This window comes from Cavia porcellus, unplaced genomic scaffold, assembly GCF_034190915.1.
Source record: "Cavia porcellus strain 051 isolate PalLab524CR breed Dunkin Hartley unplaced genomic scaffold, mCavPor4.1 scaffold_5, whole genome shotgun sequence".
NCBI classification, from domain to species: Eukaryota; Metazoa; Chordata; class Mammalia; order Rodentia; family Caviidae; genus Cavia; species Cavia porcellus.
Genome location: NW_026947488.1, coordinates 56909973 through 56925148, shown reverse-complemented (window position 1 = coordinate 56925148; position 15176 = coordinate 56909973). Strand labels below are relative to the sequence as shown.

Genomic DNA, 15176 nt, shown 5'->3' with positions numbered 1-15176 from the left:
AGGGTCTCACCTCTGCTTCTAAGAACACTTTTTTTTTTTTCAGCAGAATACTTTAACTCCCTTTATTTAACTTCTTCTATTCTGGTTTACTCTAATTTGTTCTTTCCTCACTGAAGCGTTTATTAACGTTTTCTTGGCAAAAGAATTATATAACCATTTCTCCAGAGACAGAAGCTGAAAAATTAGTTTTTCTTGAAAATGCCTCAAAAGGAACAAACTCAGCAAATGCTTTTCATTCCAAGATAATATTTTAAAACACTGTAAAATATTGTAAGCATAGAGTATAAATTTGTAGACATTGAGGGATTCATATCATGAAATACTTTTCAAGACCTATTAAAATATTCTTTTACTTGAAGCAGATAATTATCATAATTAGATTGGATAATTATCGTAACTAAATGGGAATGAAGCAGTACAGGCTGCTCCGAGGTCTTAAATTGCTTCAAAATGTTTACCTTTTGTGGTCATTTTGAATTTGAGGAAGATCCAAAAGTCATACAGTACCTGATTCAGTGAAAGGGTGAGACCAGACCACACAGCTTCTATTTGACAGAAATTGCTATGAACATTTGATCAATGAGGTGTGATTGAAAAACATGGTGGATTTTTAAATTAAAAATTTTATTACAGTAAAAGACACAGTTCCATTAATCTCCCTCAAAATAATCTTCCTCACTTTGAACACACATCCCATCCTATTTGGCAATGTGACTTTTACTATAATGTTTTCTTTGTTTAAACATTTGCCATATTTTTAAATCACATCTTCTATTTCACTGAGGATTGCTGAGACATCCAACATGATCTGGGAAGAGATTTCCAATCGACTTTTCAGACAATAGAATCTGTACCCAGAGGGGAAATGGGGCTGTCTCTTACGTCCCTGATATTATAGGGGAAATTTCTAAGTAAAAGACCCTTTTGCTGCTTTGATCTTAATTGATGTGTGTGACTTCGTGGCTGCACTCAGTCATTGGTTTAAAGTGTTAAAGTGGTATCTAAAATGTTTGAGACCTTCGTCAAGCATCCAACTTGGAAACAAAATACTGACCTCCTTTACACGGACATGTGACTAGGCAGAGGGATTGTTGCTGATTTTATTCCTATACAAAGTATTGCTTGGATGCCCAGAATTTAATCTGAACAATGCTAGAAGGAGCTTTCTTGTTAAAAGTGAACAGTCACAGCTTATATATGATGGATGCATGATATTTACCAGCGTGGCTTATTGGTCACCACCTTCTGTCCATTTTCATGTGGGTAAAGATTTTGCCTTTTTGCCTTCTTTCTCCTTTTTATTAGCATTGCTGTTTTACTGTCAGAAAGAGAGAGGAAAAAGTGTGATCAGTATGACCCCACTTAAATCCCTGACAGAAGCTTCTCATTGTGGAAGCCACAGGCTCGGGTACTACAGCCTGGGCTTCTGGCTGGGGAGGCGCTCTGTGATGGGGGAAGAGCACCAGAATTGCAAGCAGGACACCTGCTTTCAGATCTTGGGTTTTAATTCACTGGATGGTCTTTTTGGCAAGCACTGTGCCCTGTGGGCCTTACTGGCCTTCTCTGAAAAATGGATACATTACAATAGTCACTACTATATCACAAGTTTCTCTGGGAACTTTGGCATAAAGGCCAAATAACAGGTTATAGAAATCATGGGGATTATTGTATCCCACATGTCGCAAATCCACAGTGCTGGGCTTTTTATCTAGACCATCTGTCTTTCATTTACTTTCTTATCAAGTTCAGACTACCTTCAGCTGCGGGGGCAGTAGTCTTAATTTTCCCTTTAAAAATATGATTCTTTTCTCTTTTGCAGTGCATAGTGTGGGACTGGGACTCCAATGGCAAGCACGACTTCATTGGAGAATTCACCTCAACATTCAAGGAGATGAGAGGAGCGATGGAAGGGAAGCAGGTACAGAAACCGTCGGTGTTGTTACCCCGACCTTCTCTTTGACCCATCCTTAGCACCCAGCTACAAGTGATAAAGACAAAACACCAATACATAGTTCAGTTTGATGAAATTTGATAGTGAAATTTGACTTAGCACAAGCCCTACAGTGTTGTATAACCTTGATCAAGACACTGCAGTGGCAAGTAGAAACACCAAAATGACCCCTAGGATTTGGAGACAGATTTATTTACAGCGATGGGCCTTGATCTTGGTCATGCCCAGAATATCATGCCTTGATCTCTGGTCTAGATCTTATATGAGATAAACAAGCAGGAAGTACAGAGGCAGGATGGCTTGTCCATTAGGGATTAGTTCTTAAAATAGGCATCATAGCTACCAGATATGCATCACAGCGAATAGCCTTTTTTTTTCTTTTTTCTTTTCTTTTTTTTTTTTTTTTTTTTTTTTGTCTTTTTTGTTTTTATCGGTACCAGGGATCGAACTCATGACTGCCTGCTTACAAGGCAGGCGCTTATGCCACTGAGCTAAATCCCCAGCCCCAACGAATAGCCTTTTTTAAGAGACACAGAAATAACCAGCACTGGAACAGGAACTATTACCTAGGTAACTGAAGTATACTGGCTGGGGGGACCATTTTTTGAAACAACACTGCTCCCAAATGATAGTTCTCCATCAGTGAAATGGAGAGGTTAGATGAGAAATTTTCTAATTACCTTTAGTCATGTAGTCTTAGAAAAGTAATTTAATTTTTCTGTGTCCCATTCTTTTTGCCTAAACAGTAGGGATGACAATCGTATCTACCTCACAGGATTTTATGAAGGTTATATGAATGCCTAGGTAGCACTTCCAAAGGAGCCCTGCCAGTTAACAGTAATATTCTTTCCAGATTTACAGTTGTGTTATTTAATAACATTGGTAGCACATTTAATGCTCTGAAGAAATTATTCAAATCCACTGAAATTTTATTATAGGCACTGGATTTTCCTAGAGTTCCATACTTTTACCCTTCTGTCTTTGATACTAAGACATGTACCCAAACGCTACCATGTACCCCAGAGACACACTGCATTACCCCTTCCCTGAGACCTAAATCCTTTCTGTGTTTCTCGCAGACTCACTTGCCTTAGTATCAGTCAGCTACTGTCATCTGGGCCCTGACCTCCCAGGCTTCCTCTTACCTTCACAGGGTTTGCCTCCCGTCTTCCAGTCACTCTCTTCCTAAGAGTTTTTTCTGGCTGCTGGAGCCTCTCTGGCCCGTGACCAAAGCAGGCAGGAAGTGTGGAAGGAGGTCTCACACTGTGCAGGAGGTTCCCCTCAACAAACAATTAATGGGTATTGAGGTATAAATACTCCAGCTGCCTTGCCCTTAAAGTGGGAGAACTCTGAGTTTGTGCTCTGTATAATGTCCCAAAGATCACAAGAAGAAATAACTTTTGCTGTACACAACAGTAACTGACTTTATAACATGCCCTACCAGGGATATAGCTCAGCAGCAGAAGTACAAAGCATGAGGTCATGAGTTTAATCCCCAGTACCAAATAAAATAAAATAAAATGATATGCCCTTCCTTGGCTATCACCTCTAATTCCCCACTCCTCCATTGGTGCTTCCTGGTATTATCTTCCAGATGATCTGCCTTTACTTATATCTTTGCCTGAGAATTTATCTCTGGGGAAACTCAACCTAAGGTACTCTCATTCTTATCTTGGAATCCACTGCCTCAGTGGAGGAGAAGGGAAGGACTGCAGAGCAGAGGCTCAGGAACTTCTAGAAAGGTCTTTCCTCTTGGAGAAATCATTGCTGGGGGGGGTGGAGAAGAGAAGGAGGAGAATAGGGGAGATAAAGGAAAGAGGAGGGAGAGAGGAAGTGGCTGTGTAGAAACGGCTGCTGGAGTTATTCTGATTTCAGATTCTGTTTTGACTCTATCTCTTTCTTCATCAAAGAACGCCACTTTTAAAGATTTTAAAGAGTCAACAAGGCCTTTTGGTTTGTGCAGATCTCTTTCTTCCAAGCACCTAAATAGTTGCTCAATCCCTGATGGAACTTTGTCAGTGAGGAGAATCTACTCTGTAATGTGCTGCTGAGTAAGTGGTTATCCAAAACTTCCTGTCTGAAAAGAACAGTTATTATTTGCAATATCTGGGTTGACAGTTTGATTGAGACACAGCCTTTCTGTTCCACCTGCTGCCCACTCAGCTCTCAGGCCAGCAGGGGAGATGGCTAAGACACCCCAATCTGTGTATCAGCTGCGTATCTCCAGACCTTTTCTTCCCTCTGCCATTTCATTGTGCATGAATAATAGTAAGAATATGTATGTGCCAGGCACTAAGTTTATGAATAAGATAATCATTGAATTCCCATTATAATCCTGAGATAGGGGCCATTAAAAGCCTCATTTCACAGAGAAGTTAACGAAGGCACAGAGGAGTGAAGTAATTTGCCCAAAGTCACACAACTAGATAACGAGGGTACTAGAAGTTAAACCCAGCAATCTGATGTCAACATCTCACTCTCAATTTCTTACCACTCCCCTAAATACAGGGGTTACCCCCCTGGGAACTCCTCCTCCACCCTCCAGTGCAGTACGTCTACAGCAGCATCCAGGGGCTCGGCCTCACAAAATGACTTGAGTTCTCCAGAGCAGGCACTCATGCTGTGGTTCCTCTCACCGCAGGTGCAGTGGGAGTGTATCAACCCCAAGTACAAAGCCAAGAAGAAGAATTACAAAAACTCAGGCCTCGTGATTCTGAATCAGTGCAAGGTATGTGCCCTGGGAGGGCCTCTGGGAGGAAGAGTTCCGGTTACCTGAAAGGGATCAGGGGAAGGGAGAAAAAGGAAGGGCAACGGGGGATCAAATGATCAAGATATATTGATGTATGTTCAAATCCCCCAAAACAAATGCAAATATTTGCATCACAAACAAACTAATTTTTTAAAAAAGCCAGGAATTATGACGCATACCTGTAATCCCAGAATTTGGAAAATTGAGGCAGAATTATTTCCATAAATCCAAGGCCAATCTGAGTTACATACTGAGTTCAGGGCCAGCCTGAACTACATAGCAAGACCCTGCTTTAAAAAAAAAAAAAGATTTAGTTTGAGTGATCACAGAGAGAGAGTATCCCAAAGAAGTGATCTTTTAAAATTAAAAATCAGAAATCTTATGAATTACTAGTCATTAAAGAGGAATGTAACCAGAGGTGGTCTTGGAACTATGAGAGCCTAAAGCCATAATCCTGCCCCCAAGGACAGTCTTGCCTCCAAAGACAAGAGAATCCTAGTCATGCATACAGCTGGCTCTTCTCCACTGAGGGCAGTACCAGAGGAAGACCCCAAATGGGCAGCCAGCACTTCTGTACACTTACTGTGTGCTTACCACAGCATTCAGTGCTTTGTATGTGGTACCTCATTCATGCCATTAGTGTAACCTATAAGCAAGACTGTGGAAGAACCTCAAAGGACCTATATATTCCTCCCAAGTGCTCAAATTTGTAGAGAATCCTACATGTTAATGAACTTTTTGTTTTTTTTTAATTTTATTTAAAAGGAAAAAGAGAAAAAACAAAACAAAACAAAGTGGTATAAGGGTAAAAGTAATACAGAACTACAAAAAAAAAAAAACCAGTAAGAAATCACCAGTTAATAGATTACACATTATCATCTTAGAGATAGTTGCTCAAGTCACAGTATCAGAGCATACAAAGTGGACATTCAAACAGTGAGACTGCAAACAGTTGTGTTCAATGATCCAACCAAAAACATTAATATGGTCATCTATTTAACATCCCTAAACATATTTGCAGTTGTATCCTTTAGAGCACTTTTTTCCCCTCTCTTTTTTACAACACAATTTACATATTTTGGGTTTTATTACTCCTTAGTTCTTACTACTTTTTTTTTTTTTGGAAGCGAATAAAGTCAAATATGGCAAAACAAAGCTGTCAGTCAAAACCAAGGATAGACATAGCACATGATGTAAAAACAGAGTACAAGGTTATCAACAATGGTTACCATAATGCCTCTTACTTCCTTAAAAAGAATTGTCTATCTCATTAGGTATTATAAAGTTGAACAAAACAGTAGAGAACAAGACCAATAAAACCTAAACTTTGTAAACATTACAGGACTTCCAAAGAACATAATAGCCAAACCAGAATGGGCATCATAGTGAATCTTATTGCCTTCAAAGTAGTTGCCTATACCCTCAAACTTGATACTATCATACAGAACGGAACAGAGTCTAATCAGTCAAAACAAGATCGTGGGAGTATTACAGGACTTCAAATCAAGTTAATAGGAAATCAAAAAAGTTACTATAATATATCCTGCTAATTTTTTTGATTTTTTTCCTTAATTAAAAAAATCATAAAAAATAACTAAATAATTTTTGTAATGAATAAGGGAGAGATTGAGATAAAAAAAGGACATAACAACATAACAATACAGGTCAAAGCATGACAGTTTCAGCAACCTAGTGCTTCACCACCAAATAATCTGACTTAATAGTAGTTACCATAGTGTCTTTTTCCTTGAAATATTTGAATATAACTTCACATACTATAGCTTCAAATATATCAACTCAGTGTAAAACCATTCAAGTGGATGAAAGCATTGTAGGGTATTTAGAACCAGCTAACAGAAAACGAACAATGGTTTCTATATTGTCTCTTTGCCTATAACAATTTTTGTTTATACTATTACATATAATAAAATCCAGCAAGATACATCATGATAAAACCAATGGAGACAAAAGAGCCATAGTTTGGTGGGGCTTCAAAACAAGATGATAGTAAATCAGTACTAGCTATTATAATGACTTATTTTCTTCAAAATAGCTGTTCATTTCATCACAGGCAACTGTTAGTTGAGTACCTACTGTGTGAGACTAATTATAATATATTCTATTTAACTTTTATCACAACCCTGCAATTGCTCCTTTTAACTGAGGTGATGTAGGCAACTCAGAATCACACAAATGATAGAAATAAGAACTGAACTACTGAGTGATTAGTCCATGTCTGTATGACTCCGCCACACAGGGCTTAAATGTCATCCACATTACACACACACACAGAGATGCTCCTCAGTTTATTATGGGATTACACACCAGTAAATTCATAGTAAGTCAAAACTGCATTCAATATACATAACTTACCAACTATAGCTTAACAGTACAGTACACTTAAGTATTGGCCGTGTGGCTAACAGGAAATTGTAACTCTGCTGCTATCCACCGCTGGGAAACTGTTATACTGCATATCCCTCACCTGAAGAAATATCAGAATTCAAACTTTGGTACAAAGTGGTATGTCACTTATAGACCATCATTAAAATCATAAATCAAGCCATCATAAATTGGAGAATGACTATGTATGTATCTCAGGGTCCTTCTTCCAGACTGATCTTTGCGTGACATCTAAAAGCTGTAGGATAGGGGCTGGGGGTTTAGCTCAGCGCCATAAGTGCCTGCCTTGAAAGCAGGCAGTCGTGAGTTCGATCCCCGGTACCGATAAAAAGGAAAAAGACAAAAAAAATAAATAAATAAATAAAAGCTGCAGGATTACACCCTGAGATAACAAAACAGTAAAGGAAAAGGCTGACAGGTCTGGCTTGTGCCACATGTCTACCCATGAACTATTTGCTAGGACTGAGGGATAATGCGTTATCACTGACCTTCAGGGTCATTATATTAATCATTTTTTCCTGTATTTTTTGATGCTTTAATGTCATAGATCCTGTACATTAATGGAGGGACCACTTTTCCTGGGGTTAGCTAATTCCTGGAAAGCAAACAGCTTGCTTTCTAGCATGTCCTTGATATGCAGAACAGTCAATCTCAATGTAATGCTTTTAATCACCTCGTTTACTAAGTGCTCACATACCAGCCTGTCACTGCCCTGCTTTATGTCACCTTGGGGGTCAAATACTAGATACCACCTGTGGCTCAAAACCTGCTGAAGTACTTCAAAAACATCCATCTAAAAACATCTAAAACTTCTTACTTGCTTACCATGGCCTCACCCATTCCTTTGTATGAAAACTAAACAGTCTTTTATTCAAACTTTCCCCTCACTCCTGTTTCCTGATTGACCCTGGTGTTTCCTATGTGGCTGTGACAGCCTCCTATTATTTGAGAAGCTGTGAATAACAAGCTCTTCTTACAAAGGCTTTGTCTTGTGTCATTCATTTTATATCCGTACAGATCCAATCCCGGGCATGTTCAAAACAGCCAGAGAAGCAGAAGAAAAGATCTAAATGAGCCAATTCAATGGTTGTCTGTCTCCTTAAGGTCACTATTCAGCTCTTCTTGTTTGATCTTCTGCAAGTTGATCTTACTGCTCAGTGCTCAGGATCATTGTGATTCACTCACTTCCATGTTCCTTTTTCCTTGACATTGTCAGGCAAGCATTCTCCTAAGAAAGCCAGGAACAGTTAGTATTCATAGGGCTAATTGAGCATCAACCCTGAGAAAAGTCTGTAGGTATGTGTTACCTTTCAAGACCAACACAGGATTGTGTGACTCTCTTCTGAGCATCAGATAGAATCTGCACAGTGAGGGAAGAGGTTACTGTCTGTCTTGGCAGAAGGATCCACACTGTAAGGTCTACCTTACAATGCTACCAGGTCTGTTTCTGTCACTACTATCTGTCTAACATCTAGTACATAGCTGGTGCTCAATGACTGCTTGATGAAGAAATAAATGTCATAGCAGAATCACAAAGAAACAGAAATTAAGACCAGAAGCCAGTAAGGTACATGAGAATACAGATAGATGATGGTCACTGGCAGAAAGCAACAGCCATACTGGCTTCCACTGAAGGAGAACATGGGCAATTATACTGAATTATAATACCATCTTCATTGGATCATTTGAGATACAGAATGTTAAGTGCCTGGCATCGAGGAAGTGCTTAGTAAATGCTAGTTACTGTTCATGGCAGAGGAAGAGTTAGCTAACTGGAATTTGTCAGTCAAAACTTTTTCATGTAGTTGTATCTTAAAGCCACAACCTGCATATTAAGACTGTTATCAGGTCTGGAATTTAGACACAGACAAGAAAGATTAAAATAAAAAATGAGAATCTTTTAGTCTTATACAGTAGTGACTCCGGACATTGTAGTTTCGGTCTCACCATGGAGATGGAACTTGATTAGAACAATACACAAGCAAAAAAAAGAGGAGCAACCTTTACATGCCTATTGATATTATTTGACATTGCTTCATTTTCCTCCTATAATGAAACAAAACCACCTGGCACATTTTTTCAGTAGACCTTTTTCTCCCTTTCCTCTGGTTAATCAGCCTGTCTGCCAAATGTAGGCCTTTGACTTGTACAGAAACAGATTTTACTGCTAGTAACTCAGTTTCCTGTCCTCTGATGCAGATCCACAAGATGCACTCCTTCTTGGACTATATCATGGGTGGCTGTCAAATCCAGTTTACAGTAAGTTGCTCCATGTTTGTTCTTTATCAGGGAGTAAGGGAGAGAGGGGTGCTAGGTTTGGGAACCTGAAGGTGTGAGTCTCTTAAAACCCTGGCGTGGCTTTGACCCACTCATTGCTGAGATATCATGTGGAGTCTTGTGTTACAGTGAGTTCACTGTCCTTTTTCCTCCACTGAGTGTAGTTCTCAGCCTCACATCAGAAAATATGTGCCACTCAGCCTGGGGGAATGGGGGTTGGAGCTCCCTCATAATGTGTCCCATTCCTTCAATGACTATGAGGCATGAAGCAAAATTCCCATCACTTGGTAAGAAAAATGAGCCACTGTGAAAAGGTCTTCTGTACTACGGCAAATGTTGTGGCTGTGCTCTTATGACACAAGCACGAATGTCAGACCAAGGTTAAGCCATCCAACCATTTACCACGCAATGAAAAGCTGGATTCTAAAGATTGGAGAACCAGGTCGAAATAAGGATGAGAAACAGAGTGGGTGTCTAACCTCAGCAGGTGGCTTAAAGCTCATCTCCAGTATGTAATCCATAATACTCCTTATGTGTGTTTGGGTGGGTACACTAACGCTTTTTAAAGTGCCTGCCACATCAACCTTGTGAGTCTGTGTGCCTTGGAACAGCTTTCCTTCTCTGCCTTAATATTAAGAATATTTCTAGGTTTGGGTAGATGCAACCTCCAGAAAGAAACTATCCAGATGGCAAAGGATAGATGTGCTGAAACTTAAACCAGTTGGAAAGCAACACAGATGTCAATAAGAGAGATACAATTTGTAGAGTGTGTGCTTCTCATTTTACAGACTGGAGCTCATGAAGCTAAACCCTCTTTGGTTCCCTGACTGGCTCAATCATACAAAAAAAGTATGGAAAATGGGTTTAATTTTTTATGCCAAACAAAATATTACTGGGGCCAAGGATAGTGGAAACTAAAGCACTAAATGGGGGAATCCCGAGGGGTTGGGCCAAGTAATCACTTGATAGTCTCATGTCTTCCTTGCTAGGGGATTGCTCTCTGCTCTAATCTCAGAAAAATCCAATCTATATCCTGCCCATACTCAGGATACTGCTTCTTTACCCTTGAATTCTTACAGGAGCTGATTATTTGGTCACTTCTTTGTAGCTTGCAATTCCTTAATGATAGAACCAGCCCACTCTTCTAAATGCAGGATGGCACATATAGAGGTTGGCGAACACCTTTATTCTGGACACACACATCCAACACCAGCTGTCCTGTGGGCTCACTGCTGTTCTGGTTCTGTACAAATGGAAGCGGGGAAGCCAGCAATGTCATAAAGGAGACCTACTGCAAATAGTTTCCAAAGATGTTAGGCGAAGGAGTGATTTCAGAAAACTATTTATAGGTTTGCAAGGGAAAATTCTATTGATTTCAGTTTGTTTTAGATTCTGTAGATCCTATACTCTTGAATAACTCTTTATTCAACCTTCAAGGACTTGCTTTGCCCTTAGACTTGGACTGCAAAGAATCAGCTCCAACAGCAACAGGAAGTTTAACCCAAAGTGTTCCCGGGTCTACTTCCTGACTCTTGGATATTCCCATGCCCCACCTGATTACCTCTCCTTGGTTCTTTTCTTTCCCACTTTGCTGAGCTTCTGCACCTGGGAAGGTAGCACCTCACTAGCAGATTTGTCACCAGCAGCCCCCCAGTGCCAGCCTCTCATCTCCTGCCCTGCCAGCTGATGGACCTGTGGGGAGTGTAGGTGGGGAAAACAGTCTGGAGCTAAGAATGAGAAACAGGAGAATTTAGTGTACCCATAAATGCAGAAGAGAAGGGGACAGGCCATCAACAGTCCTTGCCATGATGCCCTTCCTCCTCTAGGATTTCAGATTGCAGACTCAGAAGGGGATTGCTGGGTGTTCTATTTTGAGTGTTCTATTAAAGAAAACGTAACAGTCACTTCAATATCATTTTCCTTCAAAATTAAGTCAGCTCTGTAATCATAAATTTCTCATTGCTCAAGCAGGGAAAGGTAATGTAAATTCTAAGTTATAATGAAAATAGTTTATAAAAATTAGCATATCATTTAAATTGACCTGGCAATATTTATTTTCTGCTAAGTTAATTTTCTTGAAACCATTTGGCCACGTGAAAGAGAAATGAGGGGAGATGAGAAATGGAGAGGAAGAGGCTTCTTGGCATAGAGATGGGCAGAGGGCCTGGGGGTTAAGGGAAGAGCTTTACTGACGCCATTGCTAAGCCTTCCAGTGGTGAACCTCCCATTAGTACATCGCCCATGGCTCCCGAGCCAGCCCAGTAACTATAGCCAACACAAACTTTCTGTCTCCCTGAAGAAGGACCTTCAGGACTCAGAGATGACAAAGTTCTGTATGCTTTTCATTTCCTCCTTCAGATCCACTCCTCTTCCTCACCTCTCCAGAAACTGACATTTTGAAGCCACTAGTCAGGGACCGTTGTTCTCAGATTTTGGTTGGGTTTGACCAAAGAGAGGCACTGATTAGTGATCAAGTAAAAGGTGAAAGAACTTGAAGTACTTATTCCCAGGGTTTCAGCCTTCCAGGGTATGGTTTTATTTTTCCAAAAAAGGTCACATTTGCTACCAGGGTCTCTGTTCTGGAGATGGGCCTCTTTCAGAGTTCTACCCTTTTGGGTAGAACCCTTTTAGGCTGGTTTCCCTTAACCTTTCTATCACATTTGTGAGTTGTTGTTTTGTTAAACTCTCTGCAGTCTTTTCTTTTGAGTGAGGCCTTTGTTTCTCATACAGACTGCCACTAGCACAGTCACAGGACTAGGAAAAAGTCTCTTTTATAGTTTCTGGTGCTCCCAATTTAGCCTGAGAGTTTCTCTTCAGACAACAAGCTGTGCAAGTATTTTTGTTGAATTATAATCCATTGAACTCTAAACTTTCAGGGAAGATAACTTTTAAGGAAAAGAATAAATTGAACTTGTGCTCATGAACTCATATATTCTAACAATAAATACCTCACTTGTGTTAATATAAATGAACAGGATGCATTCAGGGGAGCGTTACAGAAGCATTTTGGAATCAGAACTTGAGAGGGTTTAATTTTGACATACTCTGATAGATAATGGAATGTTCCAAAGGTCGTGAGCTGGCATGGCGGCAAAAGGTACATGCTTTGGTGTTGCTAATGGTGAAGGAACTATGAAAGATGAAACATGAAGAAATTAAAGCCCCATGCAACAGGTCTGGTGACAGATGGAAAGAGCTCAGCTAGTGTGTCAGCAGTAGAAGACATATTGCTAAAAGGCCAATGAGAGGCACTCCTTGGTACATTGAGGAGACTGAAAGCAAAGGAGGAGCATGAGTCCAGGAAAACTCAGGGATTTTGTGCTTGGCAACAGAACATGCCAGTCTGGCAATGGAAATATGCAAGTTGAGAACAACTTCAGGAAAGAGGTTCTTGCATGAACCCTTGATTCATGAGAACTCTAGAACAAGACTGTGGCATCACAGCCTTGGAGGAGGTGAGTGGCTCTGACACAGAAACTTTAGGGAGAGACTGGCCTTGGAACATGGCATCCTGGTTAAAGAGAAAACCACATGCTAGAGTTTCACATGCAAAATACAAAATTATCAACAGCCTAGAAGAGACAGGCACCAGAAGGTACTTGGAAAGAAAATGGTAAAAGAATTAAAGTTTCCTTTGATAACTATAACTTTTGCAGATGACATAAAAATATTCCTTAAAACACAGATTTTCAAACTGTAACCAACTTAAATGTGCAACAATCAGATAATGGCTATGTAAATTACTTCATTTATTAATTGTTTTTATTTTAAAAGGAATAAAATCAAACCAAACAAAACAATATAAAGCTAATCAGAACAGAACAGTGAAAGCAGTACAGGGCTTCAAAACAAGATAATAGGAAATCAACAATTCGTAACATAATGTCTCTTGTTTTCTTCAAAATAACTATCTATACCATCAGATATAATAAAATCAAGCAAAATGAAACAGAATAAAATCAATTAAAACAAAAGAATGAAAGCATTACAGGACTTTGAAACAAGATAAATAGGAAATCAACAATGGCTGCCATAATATATTTCATCATCTTCAAAATAGCTGCACATACCAGACGTAGTAAAATCAAACAAAACAAGACACAACAAAACCAAAACTAACAAAACTGTGAGAACAGTGCAGGAATTCAAAACAAGATAATAGGGAATTAACAATGCTTACCACTTTCCTGTTTTAGACTATTCCTTCCCTACCACTTCCATAATGTCTTTTGGACGTGTTGGATCCCACCAACTCCTTCAGTTTTTTAGGGTAGGAGATAACACGATGTTCACCCATACTAGTCCAAACCATTTCACCCATGAGCATGATCTCCAATTGCATCCATTTACCTACAAGAGCCTCAAGAGTATCCTTCTTTGTAGCTGAGTAACTTTCCTTTGTATGAAAATACCGTATCTTTCTTATCCATTCTGTGGTTAATGGGCGAGCTACCCCTCCTTTTTTCTGGTTTCCTGTCACACATAGAACATTGTTTTCTCTCCTTTAACTGTAAGTCTATAAATTTCCTTTTGTGTTTCTTGTATACAGCATATTGATGGATCTTATTTCTTGATCCAATCTCCCTATGTTTCTTTTTATTGGTGAATTATGGACATCTACATTAATGGTTACAACCAGCATGCATTGGCTCATCTCTGCCATGAAATCCTCCTGCTGTTGGTCCCCCACTTTTCCCCTTCATTGAATTGCCTGCCCTGTTTGGCAGTCCCCCTCTACTGCTATTCCTGGAATCATGGTCACCTTATCTCTCTAGAATATCTTTCAGTGCTCTTTGTAGGGCTGGTTTTATGGTCATGAATTTCTTCCATTCTTCTTTATCATAGAAGAATCTTATTTTTCCATAAATTTTGAAAGACAGTTTTATAGGGTACATCAACCTGGATTGGAAGTTGTTTGCTTTAAGGATTTAAAACACTTCGCTCCAAGCTCTTCTTGATCTGATGGCTTGTGTTGAGAAGTCTGCTATGATTCTGATGGGTTTCCTTTTATAGGTGATCTTTTTCTTTTCTCTAACAGCCTTTAATATTCTGTTCTTGTGCTGAATTTCTGGGATCTTGGTTATTATGCCTGGGTGTAGAATTATTTTGGTTATGGCTATTTGGAGTTCTATATGCCTCATGTATCTATATGCTAGGTCCTTTCCCCAAGTTTTCTGCTATTACTTCAGTAAATATTTTTTATATCATTTGTGTTGGTCCCTGCTTTTTCGTTTACACTTATCACTCTTAAATTATTTTTCTTTGCATCATCTTGTAACCATTGAATTGTTATTTCCCGGTTCATTGTTATTTTTAAGAGAACTTTCTCCCATGATTGCTGGCTGCAATCCTGTCTTCAAAGTCTGAAAGTTTATCTTCAGTCTTTTTTCAAGCAGCTTTGCCAGCTTTCAATGTATGTTTTGATTTCCTGGGTATCTTTTTGAATCTGTCTCATGCATTGTAATTCCTTCCTATATTGTTCATTCAAGGTTTCCATCATTTTCCTATGCTCCTGTTTTATTTTATCTATGTCTTCTTTAGATATTCTCAGTAATTCTTTCATTACATTTGTGATTTCTTCTTTTACCTGAGATGTTATTTCTGATTTGATTACCTTTACTGCCTTATAAAGTTGGTGTTTTGTTTTTGTTTTTGTTTTTGTTTTTGTTTTTGTTTTTGTTTTTTTTACTTCAGTCACTATACTTTGAGAGATTTCAGGGGTATGATTTCATTTTCTTCCATGTCTATACATTTCAGACTTGTTTTATGTAGGCTGGAGGTCTGATATTGCCTTTT

At 39.2% G+C, this 15176-nt stretch overlaps 1 protein-coding gene across 3 annotated transcripts in view; it reads left to right on the top strand.

Annotated features, from left to right (window-relative positions):
* The window catches only part of Cpne4 (copine 4), a 501318-nt gene that overhangs the window by 444869 nt on the left and 41273 nt on the right, over positions 1–15176 (top strand). For 2 of the 3 annotated variants that reach the window (XM_063248995.1, XM_063248996.1), the window contains exons 8-10: positions 1820–1918; positions 4593–4679; positions 9303–9362. In XM_063248995.1, coding sequence (XP_063105065.1) covers positions 1820–1918; positions 4593–4679; positions 9303–9362 — 246 coding nt within the window. The remainder of the gene's footprint in view (positions 1–1819; positions 1919–4592; positions 4680–9302; positions 9363–15176) is intronic. The other variant, XM_063248997.1, reaches the window with a different exon arrangement.